General features: G+C 32.5%; 1 protein-coding gene across 11 annotated transcripts in view; it reads right to left on the bottom strand.

Moving 5' to 3' along the window:
* Window positions 1-14,039, bottom strand: part of HERC4 (HECT and RLD domain containing E3 ubiquitin protein ligase 4) — a 112,255-nt gene that overhangs the window by 42,396 nt on the left and 55,820 nt on the right. For all 11 annotated transcript variants that reach the window (XM_054690214.1, XM_054690220.1, XM_037495906.2 and 8 more), the window contains 6 exons: window positions 9,455-9,531; window positions 9,053-9,177; window positions 8,277-8,336; window positions 8,046-8,157; window positions 7,343-7,532; window positions 5,845-6,017 (listed from right to left, as the gene is read on the bottom strand). In XM_054690214.1, coding sequence (XP_054546189.1) covers window positions 5,845-6,017; window positions 7,343-7,532; window positions 8,046-8,157; window positions 8,277-8,336; window positions 9,053-9,177; window positions 9,455-9,531 — 737 coding nt within the window. The remainder of the gene's footprint in view (window positions 1-5,844; window positions 6,018-7,342; window positions 7,533-8,045; window positions 8,158-8,276; window positions 8,337-9,052; window positions 9,178-9,454; window positions 9,532-14,039) is intronic.

Here is a 14,039-nt window from a genome sequence, read left to right as displayed (position 1 = left end):
CATGAACATACATAAAACAAATGTGGCAGCATGTTAACAATTGCTGAATCTAGAATGGAGGACCTATAGCCACCTATTTTGTCTTTCAATGTTCGTGTGTGTATATATCTGTGTGTGTGTATGTGTATATATGTGTGTGTGTGTGTGTGTGTGTGTGTGTGTGTGTGTGTGTGTGTGTGTGTGTGTATATATATATATATATGAAGATGTTCAAAGTAAAATTGAGGAATGAAGTGTATGAAAAGGATTTCAAAAGGTTTGAGAAAAAAAATTATAGTCAGAGAGAATAGTATGATCTAAAGAAGATGAAAATTCATATGTACTTGCTAAACAGGTTCAAGGAGAATGAGAGGCATGTGGAGCAGCTTACAACTTGCAGATAACCACAGTTAAATCCTGTCTAGGTCAGCCAACCACTGCCAACTTTCAGGCTCAAACAGGATCCACTCTAGCAGGAATGAGAATAAATGCTTATTTTTGTATACCAATGAGTTTCAATATGTTTTGTTGTGGAGTATTACTGACAAGGGCTGACACCGAGAAGTTTCAGAAGTACTATATAGAACCAGAGTGATATTTTATGAAAGCTATACTGTTGGCAGAGTAAGGTATAGTTAAGAATAGATACTGAGACTAGAGTTAAGGAATCAGAAAGTTGAGGCTTCTAGATAATAAAAAAAGAACGCAGAGCTTGTGGCAGTTAATTGGATTTACAAAACAAAAGATGAGTCAAAGACAACTTCAATATTTCAAGTCTGAGTTTTTAAAAATGCCGGCAACACACACGTACACAAATCAGGAAAAATCCCGAGACGCAGCAGCAAGCACTGAGAACAAATTTAGAATAAACCCTTTTTTCAAACTTAAAATGATGGCTAGAATGTCAAATAGTATGAGAGAGGTTTGCCTCAAAGACACAACTGAGAACCATTTTCCTTGAAAGAAAACTAAGGCTATGCAAGAGGTGAGGAAGAGGTAAAGAGTAAACCACAAAGGGCCAAGTGCAAACACTTAGAGGCCAATTTAGAAGGAAATAAACCACCAAAACAACAAAGAAAGTTGATCTAACAAACAAACTAATTAAATTTCCTATGGAGAATAAACAAAATTGATTACAGTTGAAAAAAAATCACATACATACTAAACCAACTACAAGTAGTGCTGGAAAAAGAACAAGAGGAATTATCTAGTAGAGAGCTAAATCAGCCAAAAACAATGCTGGTGTCCAAACAGATACTCAATAAACATGAGATGAATGGATGGACAAATGAAACTTTTAAGTGATCGTATACAGTTCATGCTTCGAATGGCACTTTAAATTTCCACTAAAATACAGTTTACCTTAAAGTTTACTCAGATTTTATGCTCCAGAATAAAATAACAATAGCTATCATTATGAACCATTAAAAAGATGTTACACACATTATCTCAATCTTTAAAAGAACCTCATGAAAAAGACATTATTATGATATGGATAAATATGTTCAGAGTTCAAGAAATTTAACCATGATAACACATCTAAAGAGGCTGAAAACTAACACAGACTTCTCTAACATACATGCATTCTCACTACATGACATCTAATTTTATTCCTTAATAATACACTCAAATATATGAATATGTGACTCTTTGTAGGTGTGTACAATATATTTGGAGTGTCTATAGTTGCAAATATATAAAACTATATTTTTAATGAATATGTTAAAATTATTTGTTGTCAAGTACAACCAATGGGTGATCCTATGAACTTAGCCTTAAAAGTACAAATAATCCAGTTTAAGAAGCATCTACTAATAATACTGTTTTCATTTGCAAAGGTAATACTTAGTCATTTACAAAAGCACTTTGAGTTGTTTTTTTCCCTCTGTTTAATTTATATATGTAGCTAGGATATCCATTTGAAGGTAACTGACCAGTATAAAACTGCTATTCCTGGTTTTCAAAGAAAACAATGAGGCTTACTTTATACATGTCAAAATCCTCACCATAGAGCAGGGGTCAGTTTGTGGGCCAAATCCTGCCCAAAACAGACTGTTTTTCATAAAGTTTTATGTTGAGAAGTTGTAACAGAAACCACATGACTCAAAAACCATGAATATTACTATCTGATGCTTTACCAAAAAGTTTGCAGACCCTTGTCCTACAGTCTTTAATTCTTTCTACTAAAAAAGAAAGCATACACAATAATTACACAAAAAACACATTGGCTTTTTTTCCTGCTCCAGTATTTATGTTTAGCATACACACTTTTAATTATATGGGACTCTAAAATTTAGTGACCATTGAAGAAAATGATTAAAGCACATCCCATTGACCCATGAGATATATATTTCTTAATCTTAAATATTTTAGACATTAAAAGAAAAGCTGCAGTTTCTTTCACCAGCAGCAACCAGTGTCTATAAGTTGTATTCCTACAGGAATATGTTTTCAAAAAGAAACACTTTGTTAGAATAAAGATTAACAATTCAGAAACCAGATTTGATCAGGAACTGACAAATTGTTCAAAGTTAGACTTGGGAGAAAATTAAAGATGAAAATTAATCCAGTTATAATGATATAGTAACCACAGAGAAAATCAGTTAATAATTCTTTAAAAATAGGTAAATTCAACACTAAAGACTGAATCAAAAAGCCTACATACAAATTTATACATAAAGTCAACATTTTGAAAAAAACATATTTGTATGGAAGATAATATAAGAACAAGTCACTATTTTCATCATTAATCCTGAGTTACATGTCCTCCAAATGCTCTCATAACACCCTTCATCTTCCTTAATCAAGCACTTTTCTTGCTCTATCATAAATGTTTGTTTATTTATTTGCATATATACAACTATACTACATTTATAATTTTAACAAGGATAGAAATCACATCTTTTCCTTATCACTATCTCTCGAAGTCCAATAAACTGATAAGCACATAATAGGCACTTAGTAAATATTTGTAAAATGAATAAAAAAGGAAAAAAATCACATGGTAGAAGTTCAAAACAATCTATACATTAAGTATTATTGCCTAAAATAGACAAAGTAAAATCTATATGATCACAACACTTTTATTTCACATTTTAATTACAGTTTAGTATTTTGGTTTATAAAACCTCAGTTAAGAGGTGATATTTGTATGTATCTCATTGGTTTGGGTTTATTTAAGGGTTCCTTGCCCCAAAAATGTTTGAAAATCACTGATTTAGAAGACTAGCAAATGTAGCAATTAGGCTAGACAGGTTAAATCTTTTCTTTTGGTTTATCAGTATTTCTACAACAATTTGCAGAAACTACTAAATAACTCAATTACTTGCCAATAAACTAATTTCTCTAGCAATACATATCCATTCCTGACAGCAAGTACCAAAGCTATCTTTCTTATGATGCCATTTGGAGCACTAGAAATGATTTTTAATTCAAAAAGCTTTCCAAAGGACATGACATAAGGGAGGAACAAGTCATCCACATATCCTGAAATAATCAGGAAACAGCACCTGGTTCCTAATCCTGCTCCAGGGTTAGATAAAGAAGGAAACTGAGGAAACTGATTCATATTCTTAACCATGGAGCAGAGAGAAGAACATATATAGTTGTCAGAGTTAAGATGTCTTTGAAAGGGCAAGTTTCTGATAAGCAACTTGTATTTCTTAAGAGATGAGAATGCATCATCCCTAATAGCAAACATCCACAGTTATCTATTCAAGACAGATTAGGACCAAGGAGAGTATTCTTCAAAGTGAGGGACAAAAGATAAGTGACTGCCCAAGGACTCTTAGTAAGAGATACTTAAGAAATTGATATCATCATACTAATTTTGAAGTATATAACAATTTCAAACAAGCACCCAGTTTCCTCATAACAGTAAACCAAGTTAAAAGCAGCAGTTTCCCAGTCAAATGGTGATGGTGGTAATAACAAAACCACAACATTATGAATGTATAATAATTACATGTTGTATAATTTGAGAAAAACATCAATTCTGGGAAACTATTAAGGCCAGTATCTTAGTCTTGTTTTCTAGCTAATTCTCCATTTTGCATAGGTGATGAAGAAAAACTTGTCAAAATCACCCTAATAGGAAGCAGTACAGATGGAGGTAGAAACATAGTCTTTTAACAATACAACACTGTCTGTAATTACAGAAGTATGAACTTCCAGATCTAGGAACACAAAATAAAACTCCCTTATAAATACAACATATTATGGAGTAAATTAGAAAGAACAAGGATTTTGGAAGTACATATGAATTTGGATTTTAATTTTGCTATTTACTAGTTTATGACCTTTGACACTGAGATTCATTTGCCATCTATAAAAAGGAGCAAAATTCCAACTATACAGAGTTTAAGAATTTAATAAGAAATATATACATATATAAAGAACTAATGTACAAATGAATTAATGTACACATGAATTAATGTACAAAGGATGTTATCTAATCCTGACCACTGATAACAAGCAATAAATAGTAGAGTATTTTCTCCTTTCCTTTAAGTTAGTAAGAATTTAGGATCCTAGCACATCTAGCATGGCTCTGATTCTAGCACATCTAGCAGGGCTCCATAAAAAAGAACTGGAGATAGAACCCTCTAGGGTTCTTCCTCATCAGAGCTTGAGGCTTCTGAAGTAGGTAGGTAAGATAAACTACTTGGTCAAATTCTGTCTACAATTATGAACAACAAAAGGTTTAAATTCCTTCCTTTATTGTACCCTCTCCCTTTGTGGTAAAAGACACAGTTAAATGAGAAAAATGTTAAGAGGTAATAAAGATAAAGAAAGAAGGGAGTGAATAATAATAACCCCAAAATACTACAAGAAAGTCTGTTCTAGGGAAGGCAAACAGAATAACTTGTCTCCCTAGGAAATTAATGGTTATTATTTATTCAATTATAAAGAGAAGAGAAATGACTTGTTTTTCTAGGAATCCTGGACATATTAAACATGAAAGAAAAAAGTAAGATCAGGAAGTCAGTAGTTGAGAAAATACCCAGGAATCTCACTAACCAAACAAAAATGAAAGTAAATGCTCCAAAAGGATTCTCTTTTACAGAGGACAGAAGGACTTTATTCTTTATCCCCTTATCTTTTAGCTTGATACTACTAAGCAAGAAGGATCTGAAAACACTAAAGAAGCTGTTAAGGAGAGGAAACTAAAGATTAAAAGGTTCACATGGGTTTTTCAATCATTCTAGATGCTAGAAACATATGCTTCTCCCTTAGGTCATGTCTCCCAAAATAGCATTTCAAAAATACCAAATGGCACAACAAAGATATACCTACCAGCTGTCAGGGATGTCTCAAATCCATCTTTAAATGAAACAGCTGAGACTCTACTTCTTCATATAACTTTGAACTGCTACAAGTGTAAAGGGTATTATTTCTTACACTGGGAAGAGGGCAGGAAAGAATAGGCAAATCAATGAATTATGTATGGATTCAATTTCAAGTTAGTCATTTGTTTCAAATAAACTATTCTACTTTGATTCACGCCATTAGTACTCAATAGCAAAAGAACATGAATTTAAAATGTTCATAATCCAATAGGATGCTGTCTCTTTTATATAATCATGTATAAATAATTTTAAAAAGTTATTTAAACTAGCAATTTATGTTCTTTACAAGTATGCTATTGCCCTGCCCATCTATAGACAAGTTATCTATAAGTGCCTAACAGTCAAATAGAATAACCCTAAAGTCTAAATATATTTCTTTTAAAGGAAAATTTAGATAACTTTTCCAAATTCCTGTATCCTTTTCACAATCTAAATGTGTAATACATTAATGTTAAAATAAACATTATCAATCTGTTAGTAGCAATGGGGATAGAGGAAAATAAACTATTGGACATACCCTATGTAATATTTCTAAAACCTTTAATGCAGTGTGAAGAAAACTGTTGAAAATTCTTCGTTCAGAAGGGGGAATGCCGATCTTGTAGAGTTTCAAAAGATGTACCACAACTTCCTTAAAAAGTTCTACTATCTTGAGGAATAGTGGAGGTTCAAGTACTGACCACCAGTTTTCTGTTATTAAAGGGTGAACATGCAAATAAAATGAATTTTAAATATCACAATTTTCAAAATTATATTGACTTTCTTCTAAACCAGTGACTCAGCTCTTTAAAAATCCCAGAAAGATACACATTATACAATATTTAATGTAACATTTTTAAAGATTTATAGGCCCCACTCCACCCCCTCAAGTTAAACTCTACAAACTTCTCAAAAGCAAAAATGAAGGAAAATCTATTGAAGTCACTTTTTGGTTTCCTAAATTATGTTAAAAATTAACCATTATACTTAATATGAAATCCAGTTGTTAAAACTGCTTTGGAAATTAGAATTTTAATTTCTAAACAAAACACTTTAAAATTGAATTGTTACAATTTAAGAATATTTCCAAATTTTAGCTTTCAACTTAACATAAAATTCAAGTATTATAAAATTCCTTTAGAATACAATACTCATGAAATTCAAAGAGACACAGAAACAATACAAAGTATAAATTATCTGTCCTTCCCCACATTCGTACTTAATATACTTAGTATCTCCAAATATCACAATCATATGAAGCAGAAAGAACATAAAAACTTCTGACAAAACAGAAACAATAGAGTCCTGCTTCACTGTTTTATTATTGACTAAGTGCTTCAGATTTGTTCTCCTTACTTGCTTCCTCTGCTCACCCTCAGCCTAAAATTTCTTACACTGATTTTATTATTCCTCTGTATCTCAGCTTCCCTTACCTAACAAAAACTATTAGAAGGGTAAGCACTGATTTAAATATACCAAACAAACTAAACTACATAAAGGCCAGGAGACGGGGATGAAATTGACACAAATAGAAAAATTAAAGAAAAGTTTAGACTAAAAAAACCAAAGCAGATAGAGATAGAACTATAAAATTACATGATTTGCATAATTTCACCTACACAGATAAATAAAATCAAACATCAGGAAAATAGCAAATAAGAGGAATGGAAGGCAAAGGGTTAACAGAGTTCAGAGGACTTAAAACCCAAGTTTGTTTAGTTTTAATTGTTCCTCCTCCTTTAATAGCAAGATCACTGTGAAGGGGATGAGGAAGGGGAATATGGAAAACAGTTATCATCTTTCCTGATACTGTCTCTGCTGTTGTGGTTAAAACTTTTAACATTAAACATGATCTGCCTCCAACAGCTAGCATCACATGAATAGAAAAAAATAACAAAAGGAAAAACAGGATTTTTCCCCTCTACATAATGATAAATAAGCAGAGTAGCAAAATTTCCAACAGTAAAAAACAATTAATGACCATTTTCACTTAAAGGTAAAAGGATTCAAAGGAAAAAAAATATTAAAATTCTTACCAAGTACTTTCAGTGGTGCCTTTTCGAGGTTCACAAGAGCTGCACCGAAGGGAATTGCTATTGTTGTGAAATTATTGGAATCACTCATCAGGGGACATTCTGGTAGAGTAAGATAAAATCTCAATGCTTCAACATCAGGTAAGGAGCTAGTCAGTTTAGGAATAAGATTCTTTTCCAAACTAGCTGCCACCTATATTTTGATAAAAAGTAAAACCTACTTCATTTAAAATGAATGTACTTTTCAAACAGTAACTCATACTACAGCAAACATGAAATTGTATAAAAAAAAAATCTTACAATGAATCAATGAATGAACTTCAGAAAATGGTGAAAATTAATGCCTAAGCATTGCTGAAAATTTTTTAAAAATCTTGTGTGCAAGTCTCAATTTTGATTCTCTACCTCTACAGCAATATAAAGACAGTCAAAATGGTAATTTTTTAAAGATTTATTTATTTATTTATACAAGCACTGGGAAAATGGTAATATTAAGTAACAAATTAAGTAAGGTTTGTAGATATTTGGTAACTAAATTACAAATGCTTTTTTTAAAACTCTCATTTTAATATTTTTAGTGAAATCATACAAAATACATCATAAGAACATGAAATTATAGAATTGGTTAGGCTATAAACATTTAAAGTAACATGGAGCAAAAACTCAACAGGCTTTATATTACAAATATAAAAGTTTAAAAACAAACCTGCTGAGATATCTGAGGATGATCAGGTTGTATAAGTTTGTGGAATAAAAGCCTAGCAGCATTCATATCAACCCCTGAAAATCTGGTACCTGTTCTATAGTGATCATCATTGCTTAAGGAGAGAAAAAGAGAGAGAAATAATAAAACATTAACATTATTTCACTCCTTATTTAATATATTACTTAATATAATAAATTTGAAATTTCAGCATGCCAAAAAATTGTCACTTACCTAACAGCTAAAAAACTTCCATTTAAGCAACCAGAGGAAGAAAATGTTCCATCTATTTCACTAAAAAGAAAATTAAATATTTACTATTTAATGCAATTAGACTATATCAGAATTCCATAAATTACTAAAAATTTATTAAAATTTTGTAAAGTCATTAGTTTACCCTACACTTTCTCAAGCAAGTCAAACGTTCTTAAACATATTTTTAAAATGTAAACACGGACATTTCATTTCACATGGTGGTAATGTGAATCTGCAATGTTATTTTTTTGAAGTCTATTTAGGCTTTTGAGAAAAGTTTTGTTTGGGTAAATAATTAAAACAAAATAAGCTTATCAAAGATAGCACCTCACTCCAAGTTTCAGTACCACCACCAACAACAAAAAAAAAAACCCTAAGTACTTAATAAATTTAACTGTAAGCAAAACACGCAAGAAAAGAATGGATACTTCTTTTTAATATCAAATCTTTCAGGGAACATAAAAGTTAAAAGCCAGTGACTATTATGACGTTAGAAAGAATGTATTTCAAACCCAATTCTGACGGTTATATTAAAATTTTTATCATTCAACATATCATGTGTATGAAAGTACTGCAACATATAAATTTAATCATGAGACATCTTAAAATATAGAAATTTTACACATTTAAATTTTTGTATGTAACCTACTCAGTGAGTGATATTTAATGAAGTATTCATTTAAATAAAAATTCAGAATTATAGGTTGCTCTACCACTAGTTGCTAGGTTGTGTTTGCATAAAATGTTTTTCTTACTTGGCTATCTCCACAGGAAACCTTCCAGGGGGGTAGCTCAGCCATTTTTGAATTAGAATTTCATTCACAGTCCAGATTTGCTTTGAAGGATCAGGACATCTAAAGTCATCTGGTGGCCCACAGTTCTAGATTTTAAAAAAGATGAACCAGTGTGAAGAGTTACTACACAATATAACTTAAAATCAAGACATACCTCCACTGCGTGTTTGCTCTTTATAAAAAACTCAAGTAAAAACTAAACACTTATCAAATGGATGAGAAAAAAATTGTAGACTTAAAAATTTAAATCAACTATCAAGTCAAAATTAAGGCAACTATTTTAAACATAAAAAACATCAATATAAGTTTAAAAATTCTTCAAAATTAGTTGAGCTTAGTAATTATACAAGTGACTATTATTACCTGGGGATTAGAGTAATGTGAAAAGCTTTGATCTCCACCTGAGAAAATTCTTTTTACACAGAAATATTCCTCAGAATCTGTAATAAAAATATTAAAAAGTCAAGATTTATATGACATTTTTTCAGTGCATCAAATATGATATTAGATTTTCTCTTAATTACATAACTTAGAGCACCTACTCATGGACTCATGCTATAAAATGACTTGGAACATTCTGATTGTTATGGAGATGAGACTGACCAAGCAACAAACATTAAATGATTCCATAAGCATAAGCAGGAGTTAGGAAGTTCACAAGTTTTTCTTTTGGATTGTACAAAAAAATGGCTGTTTCTTGTCTGTACCTTTATTATCTCAATATATTTTAGTTTAAAGTGAAAAACATATAAAAATGTAAAACTGATCAGAAGAAAATAAACTTTATAATGCAAAACCATTTTCTCTTTCAATATATCATTCAAAAGTAAGGAGACAGGGCCTCCCCGGTGGTGTAGCAGTTGAGCGCTGGGTTGCAAAGCTGCCCACAGCCTCTGCAGTGCCGGTTCGATCCCCGGCCTCTAGGCGAGGGTCCCACATGGCGCGCAGACCTCTCCTGCCACCCGCTGCTCCTCTCAGCAGTGTACTTCGTCATTCTGCCTGTTCTGCTCCCTGCTCTGGCTCTGGTGAATTCTCTCACCCTCCCGCCCTTCTGACTGTACCCAGTGCTTGTATAAATAAATAAATCTTAAAAAAAAAAAGTTTATAAAGAAAAAAAAGTAAGGAGACATACATAGCTTTTTTGTTGGCAACAACTTATCAATAAAACCAAATCAGGTCAAAAATAGAAAAAACAATAAAGTAATAAAGAAAGAACAATACACTTCTTTTTCAAAAAGTTATCCAAAACCTCTTCCTTTTTCTTCTGCTCCTCAAGGTAGAAAGAGTATGAAGATACTGGTAGGCCAGTATTTAAAGTCATCAATACTAAAATATCAAAGCTCCATACTACAACTTAAGGTTAATTATTTCCAAATATAATCCATTTCTGTCATATTCCTGACCACAACCATTTAGTTAACTGAGTATTCAATCACCTAGTACTATTGTGACTATGGCTGCTACAGATTTAAAACTACTTAAGAAAGGTACCACATCTTAGTATTTGATAATTCTCTACAAGCAAACACAATGTTTTGTTTGCAAGAGAACTCAATATTTGTTAAATAACTAGTTTAAAGTAGTAAGAGCTGGGCCTCCCCGGTGGCGCAGTAGTTGAGCGCTGGGTTGTGAAGCTGCCCGCAGCCTCTGCAGCGCCGGTTAGATCCCCTGCTGCTCCCCGGTCCCACATGGCGTGCAGACCTCTCCTGCCGCCCGCTGCTCCCCTCAGCAGTGTACTTCAGTCCCTCCGCCTGCTCTGCTCTCCTCTGCCTGCTCTGCTCTCCTCTGCCTGCTCTGCTCTCCGCTCTGGCTCTGGTGAATTCTCTCACCCTCCCGCGCTTCTGACTCTACCCAGTGCTTGTATAAATAAATAAATAATTCTTTAAAAAAAAAAAAAATAAAGTAATAAGAGCTTGGGTTCAGACCATTAATATGAACACATTTCCCACAAGCAATAAAAATGTTCTAAAATCAAAAACAACTTTTAAGAACAGATTAAAAGGGTAAAACTAAAATATTAAATAAACTGATCATTCTTGACAAGGCCACATGAAAATGTTCACTTCCTCAAAAGATTTAGCAGGATGTTACTCATTTATTCCTAAATTGTGAGTTTGCTTTCTATAAATAATTATCAAAATTTTTGACTGAAACTACAGTACACATGAATGGGTTTCTAGGGACTGTGAATAGAGTATCAATAGTTTATTTCCTAATTTTCCTTTAATTATTACTTCAAAAAGTTTGTGAAACTTAGTCATTTGTCTCATACAGTATCTGGCAGACTGGATTCTCCCTCTATCCCGAGGTTTCTCCTAACACTGATCTTGATTGTTTGCATTCCTATAAATTGGCAGGAATCTAAAGAAGCTAATTAGAATTTGATTATATAAGTAAAATTATCACATGGTGTTGGTAGAGACTGTACTTCCATAAGGAAGCACATAATGTTTGGCTGGGTATTTTTGTGTGTGTTATTAGCAGACACTGATGTTCAATGCTTAAACCATTAATTCACTGTGGGTTGAAAAATGATAAAATACTAACATTGCTTCTTCATTTTGCAGATGGACCATTAGTTTCCCCCTAACATTAACATAGTTTCTTGGCCTATAATAGGAAAAGAAGGATCAATGCTTCCTCTTTCCCATTTATTTATTATGTGCTTGTTTTTGAGTTTGCATTCCTTTGATAATAAAGGGGGCAGTAATATTTGCATTCTTTTTAAGTAAAATGAACTTCATTTTGGGACTTTCCATTAACTTCCTTACTTGTTAGGTGTCTTAATACTTGTTTCATTTATTAGGCATCTTACTGTTTTTCTCACCAATGCGTATGAATACTTTGGATACTCAGGCTATCAGCTTTAGGTTGTATTTGCTACAAATATTTTTCAAAAAACAATATTGTTTTTCCAATCAATCAAATGTATTTAACCCATCCTATGATAATTTATGCTGCCATTACTATGGAAAGAAAGGCTTGTCCCATCCTCAATAGAATTATTTTATAGCATTACTTTCATAGAACTAACATCTTAAGAACATTTATACATTTAAATCTTTAATCAAGCTAAAATTTATTTTAGTGTATATATTAGGTTAGGATTCAAATTGACTCCCTCCCCCCTCAAATTTTCATGTGTTGAGAAATTCATCCCCATTCACAGATTAGTAATGCCTTTTAAAGTTTAAACTTATACAACTCTAAACAATTCTGGCACTCTTCAAAGTCCTTCTTAACACATATCTCTAAGAGATATTATCAATCACCTAGAGTTTGACACTGACACAAAATCTATATAAAATGTCTACACAGAGATTTTCCACCCCCCCCCGAACTCTCCACTAAGTTATAATTATCTGAATGTCTGTGAATATACCAATAATCTAATATAATTGTTATTGTATTATAGTATATGATGTCATATCTAGGAGGGTCAGTTCAATTTCTCCCTACTCTTTATAAAATATGTTATCCAAAAAAAACCTGTCTTTTTTTTTTTTTAAATAGGCCCTCCTGCCAAAAAATACTTGAGTCTTTTTTTTTTTAACTGAGGTAACATTGGTTTACATGATTTATGGGACTAGATTCACACATCCTCAGATGTACGCCACCACACCACATCCACCACCAAGGCACCCATAGTTCTTTACTAGACTATTAAAAACCTTTCCTCCTTTGGAAAAAGGAACTCTCCTACACTGCTGGTGAGAATGCAAATTGGTCCAACCACTGTGGAAAGCTATGTGGAGATTCCTCAAACCATAAAAACAGAGCTACCATATGACCCAGCAATTTCACTCCGAGGAATCCACCCAGAGGACACAAAAACATTAACTCAAAAGGATACCTGCACCCCTCTGTTTATTGCAGAACTATTTATAATAATTAAGATATGAAAACAACCCAAATGCCCAAAAATAGATGAATGGATCAAGAAGACATGGTATATATACACAATGGAATACTATTCAGCAATCAAAAAAGATAAACTCATGCCTTTGACAGCAACATGGATGGATCTAGGAGGGATTATGCTCAGTGAAATAAGTCAGAAGGAAAAAGAAAAATATCAGATGGTGAAACTTATAGGAGGAATATAGGTGAATCAAATAAGGGATCAAGGGAAAAAATAGTAACAATAAAAAAATTAACAGGCAACTATAAATCAGAGACATTCTACAGGGGAGAGGGAGGGAGAGGAATCAAAACAGGGGAAAGAAGAGCACAAGGGACTATGGTGGTGGGAATTCTATGGAGACTATACCTGACAGGAGAAAGCAAACATTGTACAAAAATGAACAATAATGTAAAATATATATAAATTATATTATAATTAAAAAAAAAACCTTTCCTCCATTGTAACCATCCCCCACTTTCCCTATTCGCAAGTAGCTTCAATTCTGCAGGCACATTTTTAGGGTTTGTTTTGGTTTAATTTTGTCAGTTCCTTGTTTTTTTCCTACATTTCACATGAGTGAAATCATCTGGTATTTTTCTTTCTCCTTCTAACTTATTTTTAATATATTGTAAATCCTCCATACATAGTTTCCATAGGGGCTAACAGTTAAAACACTTCCCACAAATAGGGTACAGATACCATTTTTCTTCACATCTTTCTCAACACTTCACACAAACAGTTAACATACAACAAAGAAGCCCAGAGTATACAATGGAGAAAAGAATGTCTCTTCATCAAATGGTGCTGGAAAAGCTGGACAACTATAGACGAGAAAATGAATTAGATCACTATTTCACACCATAATAAAAATTAACTCAAACTGGATTAAAGACTTGGATGTAATACCTGAAAGCATAAAATACCTAAAAGGAAACATAAATAGAATACTTCACAACACTGGTTTCAGGGATATCTTTGGGGACTTGGCTATAACAGCAGAAAAACAGTAAACATACACAAAAAAATGGGACTACATCAAAGCAA

The sequence above is a fragment of the Talpa occidentalis genome, unplaced genomic scaffold (genome assembly GCF_014898055.3).
Source record: "Talpa occidentalis isolate TD23 unplaced genomic scaffold, MPIMG_talOcc4v2.1 talOcc4.8, whole genome shotgun sequence".
In the NCBI taxonomy this organism is placed as follows: Eukaryota; Metazoa; Chordata; class Mammalia; order Eulipotyphla; family Talpidae; genus Talpa; species Talpa occidentalis.
This window is presented reverse-complemented; position numbering and strand designations above follow the sequence as displayed.